The following is a 26549-nucleotide window of genomic DNA, read 5'->3' on the forward strand; positions in this document are numbered from 1 at the left end:
AATGGGCATGAAGCTGATAGATTTATTCCTCTCTGGAGTTAATGTTCTCAGCAGACACTGAGTGAAATGAAACTGATAGTGCAGCTCTGAGGCTCCAGTAGCTGCCCTGGAAGGCCCTTCTCAGCTTTACTTTCTGCTGCTGGGAAGAAAGAGGCAAGATGAAAGTGAGATTGGCAAGAGCCTTCTGAGTAATGAGAGTAGTTGTTCTTTCCCTAGTGAGAAATGAAATTTGGTGGTAAGACTGATATTTTCCTGCATAAATTATTTATTTTGTAAATAAGACATGTCAGACAAGACCAACAAAAATTATGATTAGCTCTATCATTTAGAGACCTAAGTGATTGCAACTCACTCAATATACACTAGACCAGCAATCTCCATATGTGTTTATTTAAAAACAGATTTAAAATGCAGTCACTTGAGTAAACCAATAAAGCAATCTCGTTTTGTCAACACAAGTGTTTAGTAACAGTTCTGCTGAAAAGGGAATAAGCCTCAATTCTTTCTTTTAAAAGGGCTGGAGAACAGATGTAGATTATTCAGTTCCACTGCAGGTCTGTGATACCTACTGTGGTAAGTATGCATGATAACAAAAGAAACATTGGGTCTTGATTCTGTAGAAGAGAACATTTCAGGTGAAGTGTGTTTCCACTGGGAAACTGAGGTGGGATTCACCCGACTGAATGTAGATGTGTGCATGAGAGCTAGATAGGCTCTGGTTCCTTTACAGACAATGGACTCATATACCTCATGAGCTATTTTAATTAGCTCTGCAAGGGCAACTTGTGTGGCTGGCTGCTGCCTCTGCTTCCTGGGTGAATTTTCCACCCTGTGCCAGATTCTGTGTGTCACACCTGTATTTACCTTCCTGTCAGTACATGAAAAAAACCATGCCTTGGCAAGGGGAACACAGTGCTGCCATTGCAGTGACTGCAGCACAATCCTGATGTCAGTTCCCTACCACTGCAAGTGGGACAGCAGCCCTTCCCTCACCTTCCCAACAAGTGGAAGTTTGCTTCTGGATATTATGATTATGATTTGAGGTACACTCAGATACACTATGGAGTCAGAATATTCTGAAATCTCCAAGCCCTGAAAGTAAGGCAGTGTAGAAGTTAGTGAGTTCAGAGCAAACTAAGGCTGTGGGGTTTATGATTAGGAGTACAGGAACAGATTGACTAATTTAGAAATAAGAAGTCTAAAAGGAATCATGCTGAGAGAAGCCTCAATCTGAGCATTTCCAAAAACACCTCCCCAAACTCACACAACCAACCAACATCCCCTTCCAGTTCACTCCAAATATAGTAAATCCTGTGACAGATTTTCCCTGTTGTCTAAAAGCACCTGTCAGTGAACTACAGCTTTAGATCTGAAAGCCTGATAATAAAAAGAAGAGAGCTTGAATTTGTAGTTTGAATGTAGTTCCCTGTGCAATCATTTGTATAATGCCAGTTCAGGTTTCTTCTCCACTGAAAAACTCATAACAAGCCCACTCAAGATGAATAAATTAAATAATCAGAGTGTTGTGTTTCATACAGTGTGGATGAATGTTCATTTTTCATGTTTTCCATTTAACAAATGCAGAGTATGACAAAAACATGTAAAATAATTAAAAGCTCTAGAGCTGGCAGTCTTGGAATTTCCCTGCATCTCATAATAGGAGAGACTATGTGTAGTAAATGAAATTAGGAGAACACTGAAAGCTGACTAAAGAACTTTTTGGGCACAATATTTGATTTAAATGTTGAACATTTTGTCACAAGTTTCTTTGGTTGGTTGATTTGGTTTTTTGTTTTGCTTGTATGTTTGTGCGTGGCTTTTTTTTTTTTTTTTCCTTTTCTTCTGATCAGGAATTTGTAGAGATTCAGAAAAAAGAAAGAGAAATTGTGCACTTACCAAGAATATTAGAACTATAATATGTCATCACTGTGCTCATTGTACATTAAACTTATGCTTCATGGATTCTGACATAACTTACGTTTTTGGGATAATGGGATCCACATTAGTTGGTAGATAAATCCATCTCTATCTGCGGACCAGTGTTCTCAAAACCTCCTTCTAATGTTAAATGTGCATGTTAAGTATTACCATTAAAGATATCAAGCAGCGTCAGTGTGTCCAAAAGAGTCATGACATTATTAAAAAGCAAGATTACAGTCATAACAACATCTATTATAAAAAAAGTCAGTGTGTCTAACCATCAGGAAGGCTGCTTTTTACCCAGGCTTCAAGAAGAGCTTTCTGGCATGTAGAATTTATTATGCTACAATGGACTGCGTTTTTCTATAAGTAGCTGTGCTTTGGGAATTACAATGGCTTGGTCTTGTTTTTTCTACAATGATGGAAATGGGAAAATAACTATTTTTTTTTTTATTTCCATTTAATAGCATTGACTTGGAGGCAAAACTTTGTGTTCTTTTTAAACTTTATATTTCCTTTGACCACTTTTCTGGGTTCTGTTTAATAAAGCCAAGCATTTTGAGACATTATTTCACCTATAAAATAAGAAACTTGTGTGTTTTGTATGAAAAAATAACCAAAATCAGTTACTGTGAGAATAAATATGTGAATCATAATGAAAACAAAATGGCAACCTATATTTGAACTTGTTCCCTCAGGTTTTCATGGTCATACAGTGATGGAAACCCAGCAAAGGCTATGACACATAGGTATTGATCTAATGCCCAGTTTAAAACATCCGTGGGAATGTGTGGAGTTTTTAGTCTTGAAACCGTATCATTGGCCTTGATACAGGAACAGAAGGAATATCTGAATGAATTTTGTATATAGCTATAAGGAATATCAGGTTCTTAACTCTCTCACTGAAGACATTCCTTGGTTGTGTGCTCTCTCTCCTCTTGCTTTCTCTCTTTGCAGTTTAGTCTGGAATCAGAGGTCTGCTGCTAAAGTGAGAAGAAAGGGAGGCAAATAACCAGTGGAAGTGAGACATTTGTAAAGTAAAAAGGCAACCTTTGAGAGCCCTGAAACAAACTCAGATCTGCTGTGCATGATCATGCTGTGCATGATATTCACATTACTAGCACCTGTCCCCTGCTTTCTCACTGATGTTTGCATGCAGATCAGTTCCCCCTGTGCTCTCACTGATTAGACATGTCTGCCCAGCCATTCCAGTGCTGCTTCTTATTGCCACAATCCTTTACAAAATACCTCTCCTAGGCTACAGACAAATCAGTTATTAATGCAGCCCATGGAGGTGCAATTTGGTAGACCCCAAGCCCTTAAAAATTCTCTTCCTTTAAGGACACCCTTTCAGAGCCAACCTAGAAGAGTGTAAGCAACCTAGAACTCCAGAGAAAACAGAGATGGTCTCAAAAAGCCTTGTTAAAAGATGGGAAAAAGATGCAGCCTTGCAAAAGCTATGCAAATCATGTGGTTGAGAAGGGGCTACCATCCTTGCTTTGAGGCAGTCTTTGGCTTCTCCCTTGTCAGAAGATGCCCTTCAGAATAAAGTATCCTGGTTTTGTTTATTTGTTCATATGAGCACAGTTTGAACTGTGACAGTCAAGAACACAAGCTGTAGACAAATGGTTAGATTTGTTATTTTACACCAACTATATATGAATGCAATGACCTTTTTCACATTTTGGAGAAAATAACCTCACAAAAATCTTCTTTCCTCTTCTGTTTTTCTCCTAGGATGAAGAGTGTGCAGTCCTTGCATTGAATTAAACATGTTCTCAAGGTTCTCAGTATCTTTTCAACATTGTATTTTGGTGCAACTTGCAAATCTTGTCTAACGCTCATGATACTTTCTAAATACTGTGAAATTATTCTCATGAGTGAAGAATTTAGCAACTTGAGCCTACTCTAATATGACAAATTCAGATTATGATTCCTCATTTCCCAAGTATTTCAAAACGAAAAATGTCTTAGATCACTTAGAAAATCAGGTCCACATTTCCCATCTAAAGTAACATTTTATATAAAACATGCTATACTTGAGTACTTTCATAGTACTGTGTACCTATAGAACAAGTATTTCAGATTTTCTTGTTTGTAACCTTCATTTTTAACCATAAGCAAAAATTTTTGAGAAATGAAGTATGGAGGAAGTTTTCTCAGCTTTGGTACATTATTCTTCTTTGCAATTTCCTGTCTTGACTTTCTCATGCCGTTCTGATAATCTCACCATCACAGCCCATATTCCTCAAGTATATCTAACAACTGCTTTCTGTGTTTGCATTTGTGTTTGACATGGAGATAATTTTCCTATTTGTCTGAGGTAGTACATGTCTTTGGTTCAATATCTATTTAAAACTGCCTTGTGGAAATCCACTCTAGAAGGAAATAGTTTAATGGAAATATTTTTTCCCCATTATATCATTATTTATACTCAATTGTTCAGGATAATATTACACAGTGTACTGATTATCAAATATTTGGCCTTTATTTCACTGAATAGTCCTGTCAAACATCCTTCCTATTGTGTAACATGGGAATAAAGGCAACTAAAAGATGATTAATGGCATATCATGAAACCATGTGGAATTGATCATGTGAGGTCAGGAATATGGGTTAGGAGTATCTGGAACAAGAAGTTGATCAATAAAAAATATTTTCCACCTGAGTGTGTGGGTTTTTAAAATTTGTTTGTTTTGTTTCAAGACATTCATTGAGACATTCACAGAGTATGGGATAAGAGACATATCCACTGCATTGAAACACAAGATTTTTTTGAAGTGCCCTGGAGAGGACAAGTTCTTCTTGACTCCTTTGATATAAAACCTTTATTGTTTATACTGCACATCTATTAGATCTAGTCTCATTCCAAGCACTGCTGCAGCTCCAAAAGCAGAGGTGGCAGGGCAGCCTTCCTAAAGCACTTAGTTACTTTCTTTGTGAAGTTGAAGCTCTGATCCATCCAGACACATGCTTTTCCTCTAATACCTTTCTGGCCATCCAGCTGAGAGAGCATTATAATACTACTCTCTTCAATTTCTTCCAGTGAAAAAGTCTTTTCTGCAGGAAAGGTTGATTTGTACAGAGTGATTTTTATTGCCATGGTATCTTAAGATCAATTTTATGAATATGTTTCAGACAGAAAATGAATTAAAATGATGCAGGTGTATCTAAGGCTAAAGCAAAACACCACCTCCAATGACGAGCTCATCTGAGGTCCTGAAGCAACAATAGCTGTACTAAGCTCTATGCTTTCAGTGAGGAAGTCCTGTTTCAGCTGCTTAGACACAATCTCTTGCACTATATCACCTCTTGTTGGCTGCAGCACTGAAAATACAAAAGAGAATATGACAAAAGAATATGAAATTTCCTGTTTTAGAGGAAAATTTGGATGGTGGACATAGCAGACACATCACTTAACCTGAAAGCGTTCATCCAAAGATAGTAGTGTAGGCTCCCACGATGGCCACTGCAGAGAGACAGGTAGTTTCCAGGTATTTTTCATTCTGCTTGGATACTTGCTTTAAAGGGAGCCTAGGCAACTCAGCCTAAATGCTTACCATTGCAATGTTCCTGCTTACACCAAATGTTTGCAAATAATCCTTAATAGTATTTCTATACTTTGGCTCAGGTCTGCCTGTTCACATTTCTGTAGTGAGAAAATTGCTGCTAGCTTTTCTGACTGACTCCCAAGCAGATCTGTATGAGTCCTTTTCTAATACTCTGCTTCAGGCAAACATTGTCTCTTCTAATTACAAAATTCCTGGGACCAGCTCTTCCTGCTCTTTCAGATGGTGACTGGACCACCCCATATATGTAACACATTTGGAAGAAGTTTCATGATATTTTCTAGAGAAGTTACAGCCTCTACTATTCTTGTGACTTGATAGCTGCAAAAGTAAAGGTGTTTAAAATTTTCACAGGACACTTTAAACATTGGTAGACCAGTCCTGAAAGAAGGTGGTACTAAAATCTTTCCCAACTCTAAAAGTATTCATTACACTCTGCTGACCACTGAAATGTTTTCTTTTTCTCACCCAAAATACGTAACAGTTTTGCAATGTTGACCAATGCACAAGTAAACGTGTTGTAGCAATAGTCAAATGCAAAAATCCCCTATGTGCTGCCTATAGACTTGGCTAATTCTCTAGAGCCTCCACTCCTTTGTTGAAGGAAATTCCCTTCTTGCTTACTGTGGGCCCAGTCTAGTCACCCTATTTTGAAATAACCTGCATGTATTTTTTATTTTTTTTTATTTCATGTGTACATTCTTACTAATATCACAGAGCATCAATGTCCTAGCTCTTCTGAGATATTAGCAAGTACCAGAATATCATTGAGATATAGCAAAAAAATATTACTAAAAAGCATCTTATCAGTGTTTAAGACTTTCTGTTATGTCTAGTGCATTGCACAAACCTGAAACTAATATTTAAAGTTAACACATAAATTAAAGCAGTTTTGTTCTGCTTACTTAGGGACTTATTTTCTTGCTATGCTGACATGTGGTCTGGTGTGGGAAACCAGCCTGGTGCTGCTGCAGTATTCTGGACATCCTTTCTTGCAGTAACAGATACATTTCCTTGATACCAGCAAGCTACAACTGAGTGGCATGCTTGAATTCCCACATCCCACATTAGAGTAGCTGTGTGCTCACCAAGTTGTAACAACAGCACAGCAGAACTAGTCATGCTCTGCAGGCTGTGTTCCTGACATACCTCTTTTTGACTTCTGATAAACTACTTCAAGGAAATAAATGGGAAGAGAAATAATGACTACTTTTGTAGGGCTATTTTACTGCTGATTTCACTTTCTGGACTACAAAATCAGGCCTATGTGAGCCAGCAGAAGGGAAGCAGCCCAGCTCTAGGGGAGTGCAAACAGTTCTGCTCATTAGGTCCTTAGCTGGCAGACTGACTAAATTGTCATACCTGACAATACACTGCAACCTGAACACACCTGTGCTTAACAAACAGAAGGAAATGTATTTGCTTCAATTTAGTGTGGAAAAGTTCCCCTTACTCATATCCTGTAACAGTTGGCCTCAAAAAATGGTGACTTATATCTCATATCCCCTGTAACTTTTTTTACTGTACACAGAAATATCTTTCCTGGATTACGAAAACAATTTCTGTCTCTTATCCAGAAAGCCCTTTAGTGCAAACATGTAAAGCTGCTGTGTTCAGTGCAGCACTGGAACAAGTCCAGTAACATGACAGGAGCTATTCCTCCCACCCCCCTGCTGGTTTTCTACTGCTTCAAGCCACTGTCATTATCACTGACTCTTACTTTGCAGAAATAGGCCCTTTCATGTGGCACTAAGGGCCATTTTTGAAAAACTTTCACTAAATGTAGAAGGGTCAGTTCTGGTACTAGATTCAAAAACACTCTAGAAATTATTATTTTCTAGGAACCATCAGACAGATTAACTCTCCATCATATATAGGTCTAAATGACTTCTTAATATATAGCTGATACAGTAAAACCAGGACAGTTTATCTACTGAGAAACACATGATAATTTCTCTAGACTGCTTTTTTTAATAGGTGAAATTTGTCAGATTTATTTTCTATCATTGACTACATTCTAAAGAATGAAACCTAAAACATCCTCTTTTAAAGCTGTGTAAGTTTCTATCTAACTTCTAAAAGTCAGTTTTCAGTATCAGCTGTGGATGGGATTGTGTTGCCTATTGCTGTCTCCACATGAGTGCTATAAAGTTTTGCACCTTTTCATATCATAGCCAATAGAATAAAAAACCTCTTGCCTTTGACTTGATAGCCACTATTCTCATATATTTCACAGGTTGTAGTGTCTGACCACACACTGCAGAGATTTTCAAGCTTTGCTTACATTGCTTATGTGCATTCAGAAGCTGGATTTGTGCTTGATGAACAGTTTTAGCACGAGAGATTCCTTGATGGGATGTGTTTGGAAGAAGAAAAGATGAAAAACAAAAAGAATGCCCAGAGATAGGATGACTAGGTAAAAGATAGGGAGAATGTACTTTGAGTCATCTATGAGCACAGGTAGGGAGAAGCTCTCAGAAGGAAACACTGTATATGAAGCCTGCAGAAGAAAGCCCATAAAGGATGAAGAATGACGCAGACATGCAAAAGTTTAGGCAGGGGTGACTGGAGGTGGGGCAGGGGAGATGGACTGAAGGGGACAAAGACTGTGAGGCAGGAGAGGGAAGGGGGAGGTGAAGTTGGCCAGCCCAGGTGTGATTCACATTCCTGACTCACAGCTACTCCCACTCAGAACCTAAAATAGGAACACAAGTGCAGAGTAACCACAGATGTGCTGCTCTGCACCCAATATATACATTTTCCCTACCTGGCTGCTTCTCATCTTCATCCCTGTTATATTCTTGTCCCGTTCTTCATGGGGCACAGTGCCAGAATGAGTGGGAGGCAAACTGACCCAGGACCTCTCTGTATAGCAGGGAGTCCTCTCCAGTGAGACTATGGGCTTCTTACCTATGGGACTTCTCAGTTTGTCAGGTCCTCAACAAGTAATCTTACAACAGCCTGTGGAAACAGCCTGTCATTTTTATTCCTTTCTTCAATAGTAAGAGTCCTAACAGTGGTGAGTGCAGGAACTCAGGCTTTCTGATCAACAAATCAATATGATTACACAGAAGTATCTTATTGTTTAAAATACACTCCACTCAGACATCTCACAGCTTTGACATCATACCCTACTTACACATTCTACTTGTACATATTTATACATAACTTATACAGTTCACTTACTTATACATTTTATAATTTATAACTTCCACATATCACACTACTTATACATCTTACTTACACCTTTTACAACTTTTACCTAATACACTACTTATGCATTTTACTTGCTTATCTTATACTACGTGTACATGTTACTCTACCTATACAATTTACAACTTATCCATAATACAGTCCATATACATTTTGCAACTGCTGTGCATGAGATCTCACATTGCTTGATCCCTCTATTTTGTCCATGAGCTCTGCACGCACTTTTCTGAAAATACGATTGGTTTCAATCCAGTGCAGCACACTCCTTTTTTATCTATTCCTTGCTGTCTTGGTATTTAGTTTTTCAGCTTCCTCTTTTCCAATTCATTTCCAATTTAGCACAGTTTACCTTTCAGTCCTTGATGAATTCCTGAGGGCTCTAACAGGCAGGACTCCTGATCCAGGCGAGCAGCATCAAGATGATGCCAGCAACAAAACCCATCCAGTGATGAGCAGCCAGGTTAGTCCAAGAACTCCAGACAACAAGACAACAAAGGACAGAGAGCAAATATAAACCTGCCCCACCTCTCCCCTCAAACCTTCAGACTGGAGCTTAAAAACAATCTTGGGGCTGATGTGCTGCAGCTGAAGGTGGAAAGGCCAGGTGAAACCAGTGAGGGTAATTCCAGCCTGGTCCCACTCTGAGGGCTCTGGTAAAAATAACTACAAATGGTTTGGCTGGGGCACACTATCAAGGTTCAAATACTTTACAACAGGTGAGAGAAAGTAAAGGTGGTTCAAACAAGTGGAGAAACACTGAGGTTCACAACAGCCACGCACCTTTGATAGTCCTTTCATGACCATTTTCCCCCTTAAAACTAGTGAAAATTGACAGAGATTTTATTTTATTTTTTTTCATTATGTAAATTTCCCTTTATTTTTTAGAAGTAAATTTTCACTTTCTTTAGTTACTTAATATTATAATGAATCTAACAGCATTGGCCTTCTGTGGCAATCAGCTTCCTTTCAGGTGGCTCTTCCTCTTCTGTCCTCTCTTCACATTCCTTCTGAAATCTAGAATGTCTTTTTACATCTGTAGTTTTCACTCATTGATATTTTTCTGCAAGACCCTGGCCAGCTGAGAGCCTTCGCATTGGACTGTTGCCAGCTCATTCTGGAAAGGCATGGTTCTCTGTATGCCTGCAGATACCAATATCATAATAACCCTTGAATGTTCTGCTTGTTCCATTGATGTATTCTTTTGTCTACCCAGTTCCTTATCTGTGCCCTACACTAATGAACCATGAGTGTCTGGATATTTGAGAATATTTCTAGACCATACAAGCATTTTCTCTCTGTTCTAAGATGGCTGTGTGTGTAGCTGAGTCCTGGAAGTCACTTAACCGTATCTGTGTGGGAATATGGCTAATTGAAAAAGATTTACTGGAAGTCAGGATAGATTGATTGATCAGCACTAATGTGGTTTCCAGACTGAGGATAACTTGCTCTGGCCAAGTCAGAGCACAGACAGCAATCAGGTATCTGTCCTCACTTTACTATAAAAACAAAAAGCCAGCCTTTTTTTCTGGATATATATTCTGTAGTGTTATTTGAGATGTGTTTCCCAAATTCACGCTTTTTGTCTTGGCTTATTTAAGGTATGAGACTGAGTTGAGCCAAATGAGGTACCTCATTTGGGGTCCTCTCCTTCAGAAACTCAGGCTGAGGCTGTGAGTTAATGATGCCCAGAAAACTGTCATAAATATCTCACCTGACTCAAATCCTTTGTCATATTTCCAGGCAGCTGACTTCTGTGGTGTTTTTGACTCTCAAGTTTCATTCTAGAGGCACATTTCTAGTTCTTTAAGGCTATGCTATAGAAGACATTAATTTGTAAGCACTAAGGTGACCAGATTTTTAACTGCTTCTATGGCCAGGAGAACATTCAGCAAATAATCAGTTGTTGCTGTGCTACAGCATATATACAACCTAGTCTGCACAAGCAGACTAAGATTTACTCCATGAAAAAAATCACAAAGATAATATAAATGTACTTGAGAGGCCTGTTTATTACTGCTTGGTGCAGAGACATTAGGTATCACAGGAAATAGCTGTACAAAAATTGCTGCTGTTGTGTCACTGCCTCAGATGAAAGAGGATTCTGTGATTCCTGAATGGATGCTCTGCTGTACTCCAGTTTAGCAATCCCCTGCTTCCAATACAAGAGAAAAAGTAGAGATTGTGTTTGAAGAATGTGCCATGTGTGTTTCCGGGGAACACACATTCCCATTTTACAAGACCCAAACACTGTAAGCTAATTATTTTGGATTCTCACAAGTTTCTGTTCTCTTTCTCCAGAAAATACTCCAATACATTCTTTCCAGCTCACAGAAATGGAGAACCATTTCATCCAGTCTTTAATGGAGATAATTTGTGTATGACTCAGCATACAGGGTAGCAGCATTCCCTTATCTATTTCTTAAGGTCTGTAAAGAAATGGCTTTAAAATGTAAGGCAATTTTATGGAATTCTGAAAAAGTACAGCACAGTGGGGGTGTCACTTAAAGAATGTTCATTGTAACATAATTCATAACCACAATTCCCTATGTCTAATCTGACAGTTGTGAATTTTTGTGAAGGGTGTGTGCTGTTCATGTGGGTGAAGTGTGAGACAAAGGGAGACAAGGAATGAACATTGCAAGAAACTTTCTCTTGCGTATCATCTGCCCTGTGAACCTGACAGCAACAATTTCTATGCCTGACAGAAACAATATTGTTCCCTGCCCACTTAGTATTGTCACGAAGAAAACAGATAGTGTCCTGCTTGAGGAAAGTATGTATTGTATCTGTAAGTCATTGTAGTTAGTAGTAGTAGAACCCAGTCAAATAGGGATTCCATTTTTCTTTTGTATTACTTTTTGCTTGGCGATATGCGCACACTACTGAGTTTCATTTCCCAGAAGCACAGAACCTCTTAATTCTTCTGTGAAGTCCAGTGATTCATTTCTAGGTAAGTGGAAACTGAGTTTTTAGACTATGAGGCATACAGAACAGTTTTTGAAATGTGGGTAATTATAGGATTATTTCATAGAGAACAAATAATATGCATGAGGAATCAAATCTATTCCTCACTAGACAAATTTTAATGGGCTCTGGATCAGAACATTATAAGCTTCCATGCTTTTGCTGTCATCCTTGCTTGTTCCTTTAAAGGCTGAAATTTATGTCCCCATGATACCACTCAGGGCAAGATGCTGTTCTGATATTTTGTGGGGTTTGCTACCTTTTCATCGTGTTCCGTGATAAAGATCTCCTCCTTCAACCATGTTGCATCTCACGATGAGACAAGCTGCTTCCCCTTATGCCATCTCCAAATCAAGTCCATCCTGAGGGAGGATTGTGAGGCTAGAGCTAGAGGCACACATTTCCATTTTGCCATACAACAATGTATTTTCTTTCCTGTTCATGGAGCCCAGATGGTTGACATCTGGAAAAATTGAGGGTGAGGAGCTGGAAGAAGCAAAAAGTACTGTTTGGGGAAAGCAGGAAAGCACAGACAGTTAGATCTTTTCCTCTGTAAATTCCATCTTTCTCTATCTGTTGCAGAGCACTTCAAACCTAATCTTGATGAGTTAGCCAAGAGCAGAGCTTCTCTGAACCATTCATCACCTTTTCCACATTTCTATGCAGTCACCTCGGGCTTCTGTAACTTTGTATGAGGACATATTGGTACTGTGTCAAATCAAATGTTCATCTAATTTGTACTCTGTCTTCAACGGGTACATCTGCTTTTCTTAGGAAATTAATGAATAAATGATTCTTGTGTGTTTAGTATCTCTGGAAGGGTTTTTTGTACACAAATTTACCTAAGTGTTTTTTTGAACTCATGTAAATCTCATATTTTCTATTCCTCATTTCGTTAAACTCCACAGTTTAAGCAGGTGATGTGTGAATTATCTGTCCCTGCTTTAAACCTGTCACCAGCCACTACGACACTCACTGAGCTCTAACGTCCCCTAGTTTATGTCAAGAGGAACAATGAACTGTTTCTCAGTACTTATTTTCTCACATTCCTTATTCTTCATTGACTTCTATGTTATCTTCTCTTGATCTTTTTATCACTTTGAAGAATTTAGGTCTATTTAGTAATTCTTTATATGGAAATCACTTGAACTGTATACAGTATTCAAAACATGAAAGCTTATGATTTTATACAGTGGCATAGAGCTGTTCTGTCCTGTTCTCTCTTCTCTATCTAATAATGCTGACAACTACCTGCCTGTTTTTAACAAGTACTTCTAAGTACTGAACTGTTGACAACATGGAACTCTTAGAAATCCAAGATCTCAATCCCTAGTGCTTATGGCTAAATCAGAATATAGCACTATATTACAAAAAGATGCAGCTTTATGATTTCTTCAGACTCTGCTTCTTGTGACTGGACAGAAGAGACAGATGCTTCATTAATACTCCTTCAACTAAGCAAGTTCATAAGGAAAAATAGACAACTGCTGAAACTTCCCTTGCATTAGACAGTTTTTGGTAACACTTCCATGAACGTTAATACGCCCTATGCCAATCTGCAGGGAAGACCCAGCCAGAGGATGTCCACTCTTTAGTGGGATGTTTGTACAGTAAGTAGGTTGCTATTATGGTATATATGGTGTGGCCATGCAGTCTCTACATAGCTGGGTTTGAAGGGAAAAGAATCCTGATCCTCTAGTCCAAATCACTTCTGCAGCAGGCTGTACCTGGCAATATCATATATGGACTATAATATTTTTCAGCAAGATAGGCAGCTTTAGAAAAGTTCTGCAACTAACTCATTATGGTAGGGTTTTTTTCCATGAGTCTACCAAGACACTGTGAGCCAGCATAGGACACATTCTCCATTAGTTAAGGTTCATGGTAAGAGTGGTGATGGAGGTGGTGGTGTCCATGGTGTTTTCTGGAGCTACAGAGTTAGGATTGTTTTTCCCCCACAAATCACTTTATTTGTCAGCACTGAGAACCACCTACCTAGCATCATCAGCTTCTCACTGTTGCAAAACCCATTTGTAATTTTTCAAATTCAGCTTGAATACCTTAGGCTCAAATGTTTTATACTATTAGCTATACTATTTTATAAGCATGTTGAACAGTATAGAAACCAACAGATAGCAGTAAAAATGTACATCAGTATTCCTTCTTTAATTGCTGGATACCTTTTCCATGCCCTCTATCTCATCCTCATATTTTTGTCACTAGAGACATCATTGTCTTCAGATAGATTGATAATAGCACAGCTGGGTCCAAAACTGAAAACTCTGGAATTACATTGCACTTATTTGCAATTAACCATGGAATGCTCCAAAGGGAAGTGCTCCAAAGAGAAGTTCTCAGCAGTGAATGATACATCTCTTGGTAGTAATCTCTTAATTTATGCAAAGTAGTGTTTGATTTGGATTACTCTTTTTCCTTCACCTTCTCAGCTGTGATTTTTATCAAGTGTTTCTTAACAGCTGCATAGGTTTAGCATTTATTTGATTAATTGTGAAAAACTGAACACAGCTTTTAAACCATAATGACTGGTGAGGAAAGAATAGACTACCCATTGGGCCTAGGCTCAAGTCTTGCTGAATTTGGGAGTTTGATGAGGAAATTTCAACCTGTGTTGAAATGTAATGCCACAATTGCATGGTTCCTCTGAAACTGCATCACAAAATTCTCCACACAAGATCCAGGACACTTAGTTATCTGCTCGTTTGTTTTCCTTTAATTTATTTATTCATTCCTTGGCATTCTTGACAAATCCCTATGATTTTCCGGACAGTCCATTTGGAAAACTTTCTGGATGCCATTGCTCTGTGTGTTCTCAAAGCCCAACAAGACTCCTCAGCAGCAATTCAGCTTCTCTTTCTCTTAAAAGTGACAAAGAGAAGAGGAAACCAAAAGAAGGCCTTCCCTCTCTTGGTGCACTGGATTACTGAAGGCTATGATGTGACGGTTTGGAAGTTACCTTATCCAGTAGCTTAGTCAGTAGGAGGTGAAGCCAGGTGATTCCCAATGCCAACATGTGTCTGAGCTCTGGTATTGACTTTTTATACTGTCCTGTCTCCACAATTTGGGAATTATGGAAATCACCTTTTGGGTCTGAGAGAAAAAAGGAGGGGGAAGAGGGATTCCCATCCACTTGTGCAATAAAAATGCAAAGCAGGGTCTTGAGGTACAGTGAGGAGAACAAACAAGGCTGGAAACTCCCTCTGGGAACTGATGAGACTGAACTTCAATGCAAACTTGTGATGATCAACACCCTGACACTGATGTGTCTCTGAGCTGCCTTTGGCTGGTGTCTCAGTAACGCATGGGAAGGAGCAGGATTCCTTGGTCAGAGCCAAGAACAGGCCCTGGAGCATATGGCTGTGCAGGGGTACCTGCAAAGGCAGCACTGCAGCTCTGTGGCAGTGACTCTGGGGCAAGTGGGGAGTGCAACATCGTGGCTGAGTGTGCTGGAAATAGACTTCAAAACCTGGTGTCTGAGCCAGATTGTAGATTGAGAGAACTAACAGTGTGCCAGGAAAACACCTCTGAAGCATTTATTGGAAAAGAGTATATATAATAGGTAGATGAAATGCTATGCCTTCCTGTTCTAACATGCATTTCATAAAGCAAACACATGCACATACAGTGTTGGTTAACAGATGAGGTACAGGGCAGGCCCAGGTGTGGCTCTGTTTTGGCTGCTGCTCATTCCAGAGGAGAGCTCCTCATCCTGAGGTGGAAGGATTACTCTGGGGGTGACTTCCCTGCTGCTTCACAGGAAAAGAAACGTGGGTTCATAAAAGAAAATGAAAGCCAATTACAGATTAAACTGTTATATTCTATTGTTTCATGGTATTTGATACTGAGAATGACTTTCCTCATGAAAAGCAGTGGTGGCTTTGCCATGATGGCTGTGGGGCTTTGTGGCACTTTCCATAGATTTGGCTCTTCTGATTTCCCTAGTGTTACTCCATGTACAGCTTTCAGAGGAAAAATGGGCACAAGGCTGTGAATTTTCACAGAAGTTTTTGCAAAGCTTGAAATCCACAGTTCCCTATTGGTTTATTTTTTTTCTGACAAGGCAGCTAAGAACCTTTTTCACATCCCTTTTGTTTCTCACATCTCTTTAGACACCCGTTTCCCACCCACCTCTATCTATCCTCAGCAGTTTCCTTTTCATGATGCTTCCGTTTCAGCTTCGGGGCTCCAAAAACATTTTTTTCAAACCAAACACTTAACCGCAGTCAAAACACCAAGCGCTGCCATTTTTTTACCTCACAGATCTTGATTTCTGACTAAATTTATTTATTAATATAGCAGCATCAGACCTTGCAGGAGGTCCTTCCACTTTGCAAAAACAAAAATGGGAAGCAAATGCAAGTTTGCAATTTTTTTTCCTATAAAAATCTCAATTCCACTTAGATACAAAGGGAAAAAAGAAGGTTAAAAGCATATATATGAGAGGAATGCACATGAGAGGAAAGTGCAACATATGACTCATGTAGTACCTTTTGAAACAAAATACAAAGGATATATCTGCTGTCAAATTATCCCTTCTTTTGAGGTAATGACTGAGGTCTGAATTGCAGAGCCAAGTCACCAGGGACCACACATGCACACAATAAGACATAGCTTCTAAGGAGAGGAAACTACTTGGTTGTGAAGCCTGGCTTCTTACATTACAGAGCTATTACTTATTAGTTTGTATTAATCTGTCTCCCATTATTGCATAAAAAATTATCTCCGTCTGTTCATAGCATCCTTGGAACCAGCCATGCAGACCAAAGATTGGCTTCTAGCTCTGCATCCTTACTAGTCCTTCTTTTCTCTTAGTTTTCATTTAGTAAAAAACAACAAAAAACCCCGATAGACATAATATTGTTTTATTGCATTGTGATGATGCACTCTCTTTCCTACACTATTTTCCCAGAGACATTAAAATATTTATTTTGCCCTACATGTTCCTTGTGCTGAAAAACTGGCTGCAGAAGTAGTTTTTGTGTTTTCTTCTTATCTTAGCCATTTTACTTTAATAATTAGTTACCTGCTTTACTTTAGTAATTTGCATTCTCCACCTGTTTATGTGGGAAGAGATAATCTGTCACTGGGTAGGAAAAGGTATATAGTATCAGTATTTGTCTTTCAGGTGAATTTTAATTCATTGACTTGTCAGAATTGCTTCACTTTCAGGTAAGAATCTAAAAGCTGCAATCAATAATCTTTTCTTGTCTCTTTCACTATCTCTTTCCTCATCTCTTTTTTTTTCTAGACCTCCCTAAAAATTGTTCCAGTTCTTAACCTTTTTTGTCTTCAGGCTGAATTCATGAACTGATTTTTAGCTGGATCTTCACCACCAATGGCAACCATTTCAATGTAAATTCTCATTCCAGAATTTTATTTTTAGCTTTAGCTGATTGCCAAAGAAGAAGCTTTAAGGTGAATTCCAAGTACTCTTTTAAGCAGGTAATATGAGCAAGAGAATTATGCCAGAGAATTCAGAGGGAAAATTCATGAAATCAATGCCTGTGCTATGGTCGCTGTGACATTGCAGGGAACAGCTGATTGCAGTGCCCAGGTAATGATGTTACTTTCTTGGCTCTGATGGCTGCATGCAAATTTGGGGAGCCAAGCCTCTGTACAGAAACAGCAATAACCACGGTTATTAGCTGACACACAACCCATTATAAAACTGGTTATCTTTTCCCGTTACAATACAGCTTCTTTTCGTTTTCAGAGGATGGTAACTCAGGGAAAGTAAACCAGGTAATTCTGAAAGCACAACCTGTTCCCAGCTTCCTATAAGGAAACGAAGCAAATATAATGTAGACTGTAATCTGTGTAAATTTGTTCAAAGTTGGGAATTTCCACTTGACAAACGCTTCTTGGTGCAGTAATAACTGGTGCAATAAAAACAAATGATGAATTCTGTGAAGAATAACAGCAGGAACAAAAGTTTCCAGTAAGGCTATCATGGTAAGACCAAGCCAGCCAGTGCTGGGAACCACTGACAGAACTACCCAGCAACTGAACTGTCCCAGAGTGACAAAGGGAGAAGCTACCCCAGTGTAGCAAATGCCATTACTGTCAATCACCTTTCATGTGGCTGTGTGAGGAAGTGTGACTTCCTCTTCTTTGCTGGTTATGGGTTATATCAGATGAGAAAATCCCTTGAAATTTGCATAGATAACACCAAACAAATTCTGGCCTTTGCAGACTGGGATCTTTCTGGGCTCCCCAATGAACTGCACTGCTCAGGGTATGCTCATCTGAATGATCTTTACTGGTTTGTTGTAGAACTGAACAAAAGTCGCTGCTCCTATGGAGGGCAAAGGTCAGTCAGGAAGGTCTGTGTCACTGGTTTCTTTGCCATGCTCACCAATCATGTTCTTAGCCAGTTACCAGCTACTCAAATAGCAAGATGAATGACATTAAATTAAAAAACACCCAAACGTTAAAGACGTCTACAGATTTTATTTTTCTTAATGTTATCCCATGAAGGGAGCAAGACAAGGAACCTCCAGAGGAGGAAAAGTAATATGGTATACCAGCTCCCTGGGTATTTGGAACAGCTGTAAGGTGAAGAGGAGGCTTTAAATGTAGCATCATCTAGCCTGTACCCTGCTGTCAGAAACGACCCCTTCCAGTTGGGTGCTTTCTGTAGAAGGGGGGTGGAAGGCTTTGCAATGGCTCAGCTGATGGTTACCCACTTACATTTTACACTGCTGGGATTTTGAAATGGATATTTGGGGTTTGCCAGAGGATCACACATGGATTTCCTGCTCTTAAGCTGCAGCAGTCAGGAGATCCTGTAATAGTTCCATTTTCCACAGAGCTCCAGCTGTGTCAGGGATCTGGGCAACTGAGGACACTCATGATGAACACACTCTAAGTGTGTGGTTTATCATCGCACCTCTCCACTGAGTGTTGCAGGAATGAACCACCATTTTCACTTTTAATAAGGCATATTAACTGTGCAAGTTGAGAGAGCGATTGATTACAGGCAGATCTGCTCCATTTACTGTAGATGTTTGCCCTTTTGCAGGCCAGCTTCTGCCAGATTTTTGGATGATGACACACTGATCTGAATTATGGAAATACTTAGCAGGAATTTATTGCTGATATGCAGTAAGCCACAGGAATGTAAGCAAGTGAAGGGTGATAAGAAATGTCTACTTCCTCTTTTGGATGAACTTCTCAGCTTTCATGTGTAGGCTGAATTAATTATGCAGTCCTAGGTATTAAAATGTTGTTCCTTGGCTAATGTACTGTGGAATGACTTTTTGGAGAAATAATTACCTATGAATACATTGTTCTGATTAGATCTATCTGAAATACCAGTGACAAATTTATGCTAAACAGGAAAGGACAGTAATTTTTTTCCAGCTTTTCAATCATGATAGTGTTGATCACAGTTATAACAGACAATTCAAATATGGTATAGAATGGGAAAATTGGACTTTTTCCTTCTGTAAAAACTCATTTGGAGTGTATTTTTGATCAGTTGTCCTGGTCAAGAGTCCTCTGAGACAAAAAGATTGCTAGTAGGTATTTTCATAAAGGACTGTGTCCCCTAATGTAATTTCTTAAATAGAGCTAAGTAGGAAAGAGTAGGTGTATTGTGAGCTTCTTTTTTCAAGAAGGAGCAGACACAGCTAAGCAGCAGAAGAAACTTTACAATTTCTGTGCAGATACAGGCAGTTAAAAGTCCTCAGGGGACTGTGAAATAAAAATAGAGGATAAGGCCAATTCATAAAAGTTACCAGGATTTTTAAGACCTAAGTACAACCTGCTGGTTTTTGGTACAGATAGAAGTGACAGTGAAGCATGTGGGATTATAGTTCAGGAACAGGCTTGGGAATTGGAGTGTAGGTATCATCAGCCTGTCACCCTGTGAACATTCCCTTCGTGCAACACCAGCCATGTGTCCAAAAGCTTTTTAAGGGGTATCCTCAGGCAGCTGCTGACTTTTTGGCATGCTGAATGTGTGCTGTGTTCCTCTCTCTCTCTCTAGCTAATTCTAGTAAGGAGCTGCCTCCTGCAGCTGGCATCTTCTCACCAAATTACATGGTTATTTATAGAAATTCTTCTTTCTCCCTCAGAAACCCAATATCTCCACTTGTTTTCTTTTACTCCCTTCCTTTCCATGGATATGTTTTAGTGGTAACATGGCAGTGCTGGGTTAACAGTTGGATGTGGTGATCTTGCAGGTTTTTTCCAGTCCTAATGATTCTATAATTCTATGAAAGATGGTAAATTTTTGCCATCTGGCAAGACCAAAAAACTGTCTTTTTTTTTTTTTTGTTTTGTTTTGTTTTGTTTTTTTTTTTTGTTTTTTTTAATGTGGACTCAGATGTGATAACACTGAGTTACAAAGACATAGTGATATTGCTGTTATGTTTGCCTGTATGTGGATTATGGGGATGAGGGAGAGGTGAAGGCAACCTATTTGTCAGCATGCTTGTTACCTATATAATATAATGAACAAGTATTGCAACTTGTTTTTAGCCATATGCCTCTCATATTTGGTTTCCCGTAGCTCACAGTTGTTTCCATACCAGCAGAGCTACATCCTAATCAGTCGCTTTCCTTTCTTACTAGCTTTTTAAAAATACTTACATGCAATTCCTTTTCAGTAGTGTAGATGATCTGACTAACGAACTCACTTGGATGATGCCTCATTTTATCTTAATCACAATATTTTTGCAATATCCGTTCTTCCTAGTACTTCTGTGTCACCTAATTCCTAGCATGAACTTTCCCAACCTGGTTTCTGGTTATATCCATCAGGTCATCACACTCCTCGAGGCTTTGGTTTATTTCTGGTGCTCTCTCTCTTCACCAAACCAACTGAAAAGGAAACCTCAGCCTGCAGAGTGTAGTGACTGTGGCCAGTGCATGGCCAGCAGATCTCCTGGGGTGGCCTTGCTGCACAGCAACTCGTGGCTCTGCAGCCCTGTGGCTCTGTAGCTGGCAAACACATGGCTTTGCAGATGAGCATCACAGATCTGTCAGCAGATAAAGGATCTGCCATGAGAGACTACACATGGGACTGGGCATTGAGACACCTGATGACAGGTGGGAGGCAGTGCCTGTGGGGCTGAATGGAGTGGGCATTGGAGGGCTCAGGATTAGATAAGGTTTTTTGGGTGATGCGTAAGAGAAGGTGATGAACTGGTACACTCGGAATTTTGGAGGCAGTCTGTAGGTGCAGCTGTGGGGTCTGGAGAAGCAGTCTTGGGAAACAGAGACTAGATGCAAATATCTACTTGTGCCTGGCCTGGCAGGTAGGGGCCCTGCCAGGAAAGTGGGCTAGGTGCTGCTGTGCATGAAAAAAAGAACTCTTCATAGAATCATGGAATCATAAAATAGTTTGAGTTGGAAGAGACCCTAAAGGTCATCTAGTTCTGACCCTGCTGCCCTGGACAGGATGCATTTCATTAGATCAGGCTGCTCAGAGCTCCATCCAATCTGGTCTTGAACACTTTCAGGGATGGGGCATCCACCACTTCTCTGGGCAACCTGCTTCAGTGCCTCACCACCCTCACAGTAAAGAATTTCTTCCCAATATCTACTCTCACTCTACTCTCTTTCAGCTTGAGGCCATTCCTGCTTGTCCTGTTACTACAAGCTCTTGTAAAAAGTCCCTCTCCAGCTTTTTTGTAGGCTCCCTTCAGTTACTGGAAGAACACAATTAGGTCACCCCGAAGCCTTCTCTTTTCCAGGCTGAACAACCCCAATTCTCCCAGGCTTTCCTCACAGGAGAGGTGCTCCATGCCCCTAACCATCTTGGTGACCTCCTCTGGACTTGCTCCCACAGGTGAACTTCTCTCCAGAGCTGGATGCAGCATGCCTCATGGGGTCTCACTAGAGTGGAGCAGAGGGGTAGAATCCCCTCCCTCAACCTGCTGGCCATGCTGCTTTTGATGTAGTCCAGGATACAGTTGGCTTTCTGGGCAGAGAGTTGGCTTAATTGACATAAGATGCTATCATACAGATTTGAAGTGATTTCACATTTTTTGCATTGTTTATTGCTATTGCTCTGAACCATAGTTCTCTGCGAGAAGTCTCCAGTCAGTCTTTAAACATAGAAGTGTAAAAAACCCACTATAATTCCTCAGGGTGTTTTTCAGTGTGACAAACCTGTATCTACAAGATTTTGTACAGAATCTTAGTTATAGTGATTAATATTTTTACAAAGACAATTAAAATGATGTGCTTGCACAGAGATGGAATTTGGCTGTGAGAAACCACTCCTTCTCACAGATTTATTGGTCCATAAAAATTACAGGCATAGAACCAGCCTTCTTTTGGGTTTTTATGAAATCTGTTAAAAAATCTAGCTATATAAAAATGTGTTATAATTTGTGGCATCCCTTAAGTTACCAAAAAGGACTGAATCAGGGCAAACCAATTCAAATTTAAACACAGTGTCTATAGTTCTGCCAAAAGATAAAATCATGCTTGAGTGCCACAGCCTTATTTTATAGCTCATGCTTGAAGATAAATTTTATGGTTCCAATAAGGCCTTTTGAAAATAGACATTTATGACTCTTTTATTAAAGACAACTCTTCACTGGGCACCACTGTAATAAAATCGTATCTCTGCAAAACAGATGATAGTGTCCCTTCGACTTTTACCATACAATAGAGTGCTGCTTCAAAGCCTGGCCACAAACCATACACAAAAATGCTCCAGTTTGGATCGGCAAATATTTATGTTATTCTTTGTGTGGAAACTGTACATTCCCTTTAAGGGCAGTTGTCCTAAAATTAAAAGTGAAATTTTGACATTGGAAAGTTTTGGCTTCAGAGAACTTATGAGCTAAGCATGGTGACTAGATTCCAGTTCTCCAATCTATGAGTTCCGAAAGCCAATGATGGACCATTGTTAAACATTTTATTACAATCTGAAGATGCTACTGCTGCTAAATGCACAAGGGCAAGGGAGAGAGACTTTGATCATTCAGTCTGTTTAGCTGTAGCTTCACTGCATGGCTCTGGTTTGTCTCTCTCCTATCTGCTTTAGCAGGGACACAGCCCAGGCATAGCTCTGGGGACAGTTCACTCCAGGCTCTTTTCTCTCAGGTATATGGAACTACCCTGTCTCTCTTCCCCTCTATAGTCATTCCATAATATGCCAGCATCTTTTGCCCTCCAGTCACTGCTGCACTGTATCCCTGGGGATGCAATACACACACTGCATCCTTCGCTATCAGAACACCCTGATGGACTGCAAAACACCCCTTACCTTATTTTGAACACTTTCAGCTGAAAGCAGCATCTTAGAGCCACCAAGGTATGACAGAGGCACGAGGATATCTGCTCTGAAGGGAGCTAACCTTTACTGGTGTGGCCATGAGCTAGTCTACACTTTTACTCAGCAGAAGTGAATTAAAAGCAAACTGCAAGCAAGCTAAACAGTGCCAAGGCATTGGATAGAGAAGTAACATCTATCAGTACTGTTTGGTGTTTACTAACCCCCTACCTGGCCCAGTTTTGCCACATGACCTTTTAACCAGAACTGCTTCAGAAGATGGCCAGGAGTGGCTTGAGGGATAACATGAGGTCAGGGGCTGGCTGCAATACAAGGTATAGTGAAGACCATGCTGTGGAAAGGATCCAGCTGTGCTGCTGTAAGCAAGCCAGGCCATCCCATTCATTTGCATGGTCAGAAAACATACCCCAGTCATCCAGCTGTAGCCAGTATTTCATTGTAATCAACCTCATGGTTTGCTACAGCAAATGTGGAAGGAAAACACAACAAAGCTGTTTAAATATGGTAGGTTCTCCTTTGCTGTAATGTCCTTTTGTAACTTGGTGACCTAATTGGCTGAATTCAGTATGATTTTAGTACTGTTAAACAGAGCCCAGTTTCAATCCCAAGAAAAGTTCCAACATTTCAATACTGTTTTTTATTACACATGAAGAAAAAACGTGACCATGTAGTTCTCCAGAAAACAAGATGTTCTCACAAAAGTTTAATTAAAAATCTCAACGTTTTCCTGCTGTTTTTAAAATCTAAATGAAAAGTTATCATAGACCACAATCAAAAAAATCCACTTTGGTTTACTGAAGTGAGCCCAAATGATTCATTTTCAGGTCTTCACCTCCCATCATACATCCAGCTTAATGAAGTAGTGTGACTATGCAGAATGATCAAAAGAAAACATATATTCACAATGAAAAATGTAAGGATTGAGAAGCCTCTAATCTAGTAGCTGGGGCAACAATTTTTCTGATGATGGGTTTCATCTGATCAGGTGTAGACATCGACTGCTGAGCTGGTTGTCTGCTCTCTTATTAGAGTCACTGGAAGGCAACAGGCACTGTTTGGAAAATGAACAAGGTTCAGTTTCTGAATTTAATTTAACCACGCAGACTGAACTAATGATCTAATTCTAGGTAATTTTAATGAGTAGAAACAGGCCTTTTGGAGTGAAATCCTTTGCCAATATTAACTTCAGATTGAGTAATAAAAGGACCCAGAGGCAGGCACAAAACATATTTAACTGGCATTTTATATTTTTTCATACTTGTGTAAATTTCTGTCAGGTATTTTACTGCCAATGTTGCCCAAGACACAGACACTCTTTGCAGACTCCTCTGGCACTGGAGTCTGAAGCAGCCCAGAAAGCCTGTGAATGATCTTCGTAGCATCTCTCAGGTTAATCAGTGTCAGTAATGATAGACAATGACAATGAAGTGAAAAACAGAAAGAGTTTTTCTGAATGCCAGGAGGTAATGAAGCTTTTGAACTCATGCATATGGCATCACTCTGTGCTGCAGTTATTAGAACAGTCTGGTGGATCATTTAATCAGGCACATCTTTTAACACCACAAGTGAACAGTCACAGATTCTGGACAAAAAGGATTTTCTTTTTACTTGCTGTAGTGATGCATTAGGTTTTAACTTTTATATTTTTCAAATCCTGGACTGCCTAGTGTGTAACTCTGAAGTTTCATGTAGCCTGTTAAGTAATGTTCTCTCATGCTGGTTAGACATAACAAACCCTCTCTAGCTTTTCACTCCAAGGACACCTTGATTGTCCCAGGCCCCAAAATGTGTAAACTAAAAGCCTTTGAAGAGGAGGGGCAAACGTGGGGTAATTACATCATTAACTGAAGTTACAGTTGGAGAATTAACCCTGATATGCAAATGGACCAAACTTATAAAAGTGTGAAGAAGCCATGACCCAGGGTCCATCTTGGATGTAGCCTTTTGACTGCCCAAGGTCTATCTTTGAAGGCCCTTCAAATAAATACCTACTTTTATTCTCTTATTTTTGTCTAGCCTCTGTTTTCAGTTAGCCACATCAAGGCATCAGTTCCTTTCAGGACTCACCAAGAAGAAATTGTTTTCATTTCTGAAGACCTCAAGAGTAAGGAATACCTTGCCAATGTCTCCTGGGCAATGGAGGAATTGCTGTAAGCTTGCTCTCAGCTCCTGATTGCTACAGCTTTTTAGAAAATCAGAGGGTAAGCCCATCAGTCCACCCAACCCAAACTTTCTGTACACTATTCTGTTGTCCCAGAATGGAGGTGGGAGGAAGAGCATCCCATCACCCATAGCCTAAAGCTAGATGGTTGCTGCGATAAATGAAAATCCCTTCTCTACTAATCTTTGCTACGTTAATTGTCATCAGCAAAACCTTGATAGGCAGAACTGCCCAGCTTTATAAAGAGCTTTTTATGTCTGAAAGACATTATCTCATAAGGTGCGACATATTGCAACTCTTCAACTACTGTCTGGAGACGTAAGAAGCACTGAAGCAGCCTGTTCCTAAATTTCATCATGCTATGATAGTAGATCCTGACTAACTGGACAAGATATTTCTTAAAAATCCACTCCGTTGAAAGTGAATGGAGAATCTTGGATAACCTAAAAAATTCAGTTATGTTCTTCCCCAGAGCTATTCTTCCCATACTTCCCATATAGGAATAGTGGCATCGAATTTATATATCCCATGTTTTGACTTTTGGATTCTATGTTTTGGCTTTGTTTTTGAGTGTTGCTGTTGGCCATGGTGGAGGCAGAGAGTGTGACAAGCTCCAATGCTAATCTCCAACTATTTAGAAACTCTCAAAAAGGATCTTAGGTTGTATAAAGAACTCTTACAAGATGGTCAAGATTGACTTAGTTGTGAGTCGAAGAGTATTTTTTTCATTTTTAATGGACCATTTTCTGTAGATGTTACCATATTTACACTTTTTTTTGTATGCAACAAAACAGAGCACCAGAGATGTCTCAGCAGTGCCAGTGAAAAAAAGATATTTGAAAAAGGAAGCCTAAGTCTCTGATGACACTTCAATTTACAGAAGCCTCTGAATTTAACAGTTGGCAAAGCACACCCATACTCACTGTTCTCCTTTGCTTCTGCATATTATGAGTTTGGTGTTACCTACAACAAAAAATCCCTCAAAGGGCTTCCCTTTTGAGATGTTTTCTTAAGGTAACTTCTGTTACAGTAGCTGGAGTTTTTCAGACTCTACTGCTGCTTACTCTTATAAGCTTTGTTTTCCTCAGCAAGGGAACTGCTATGTTACAGGCACAGGGTGTCCTTTGTGGCCCCATCATGCAGCGTGAACCTCCACAGAGTGCATGATCTCTGTGAGTTGATATAGGCAGGCATAGATAATTAAATATTCACACTGTTGTCTCTTGAATATACACAGCAAAGAGGCCAGATATGAGTGCCATGCATATGCCATGAACTCTTGCACAGTTCCACAAACAGCTAAAATGACTTCTCACTTCTAAACGTGCTTTCCTCTTACAGTCTCACTGCTGTCTTGCAGCCCAGTGTGATGGTAGCTCTGGTATTGTCACTCATGTGACTTTTCTGCTAGGGACTGACTGGCAGAAAGGCATGATTCAGTCACTGGGCC

At 39.7% G+C, this 26549-nt stretch overlaps 1 protein-coding gene across 10 annotated transcripts in view; it reads left to right on the forward strand.

Moving 5' to 3' along the window:
• The window catches only part of IL17REL (interleukin 17 receptor E like), a 47204-nt gene extending 42616 nt beyond the window's left edge, over positions 1-4588 (forward strand). For 5 of the 10 annotated variants that reach the window (XM_032107431.1, XM_032107433.1, XM_032107430.1 and 2 more), the window contains 3 exons: positions 516-573; positions 2619-2669; positions 3658-4588. In XM_032107431.1, the coding sequence (XP_031963322.1) occupies positions 516-573; positions 2619-2662 (102 nt within the window). In that variant the 3' untranslated portion in view covers positions 2663-2669; positions 3658-4588. Of the gene's footprint in view, positions 1-515; positions 578-2618; positions 2670-2877; positions 2958-3657 lie in introns of all 10 variants that reach the window. The other 5 variants (XR_004239834.1, XR_004239833.1, XR_004239835.1 and 2 more) reach the window with 5 other exon arrangements.
• The last annotated feature ends 21961 nt before the right edge of the window (positions 4589-26549 follow it).

Source organism: Corvus moneduloides, chromosome 4 (assembly GCF_009650955.1).
Source record: "Corvus moneduloides isolate bCorMon1 chromosome 4, bCorMon1.pri, whole genome shotgun sequence".
Taxonomy (NCBI): domain Eukaryota; kingdom Metazoa; phylum Chordata; class Aves; order Passeriformes; family Corvidae; genus Corvus; species Corvus moneduloides.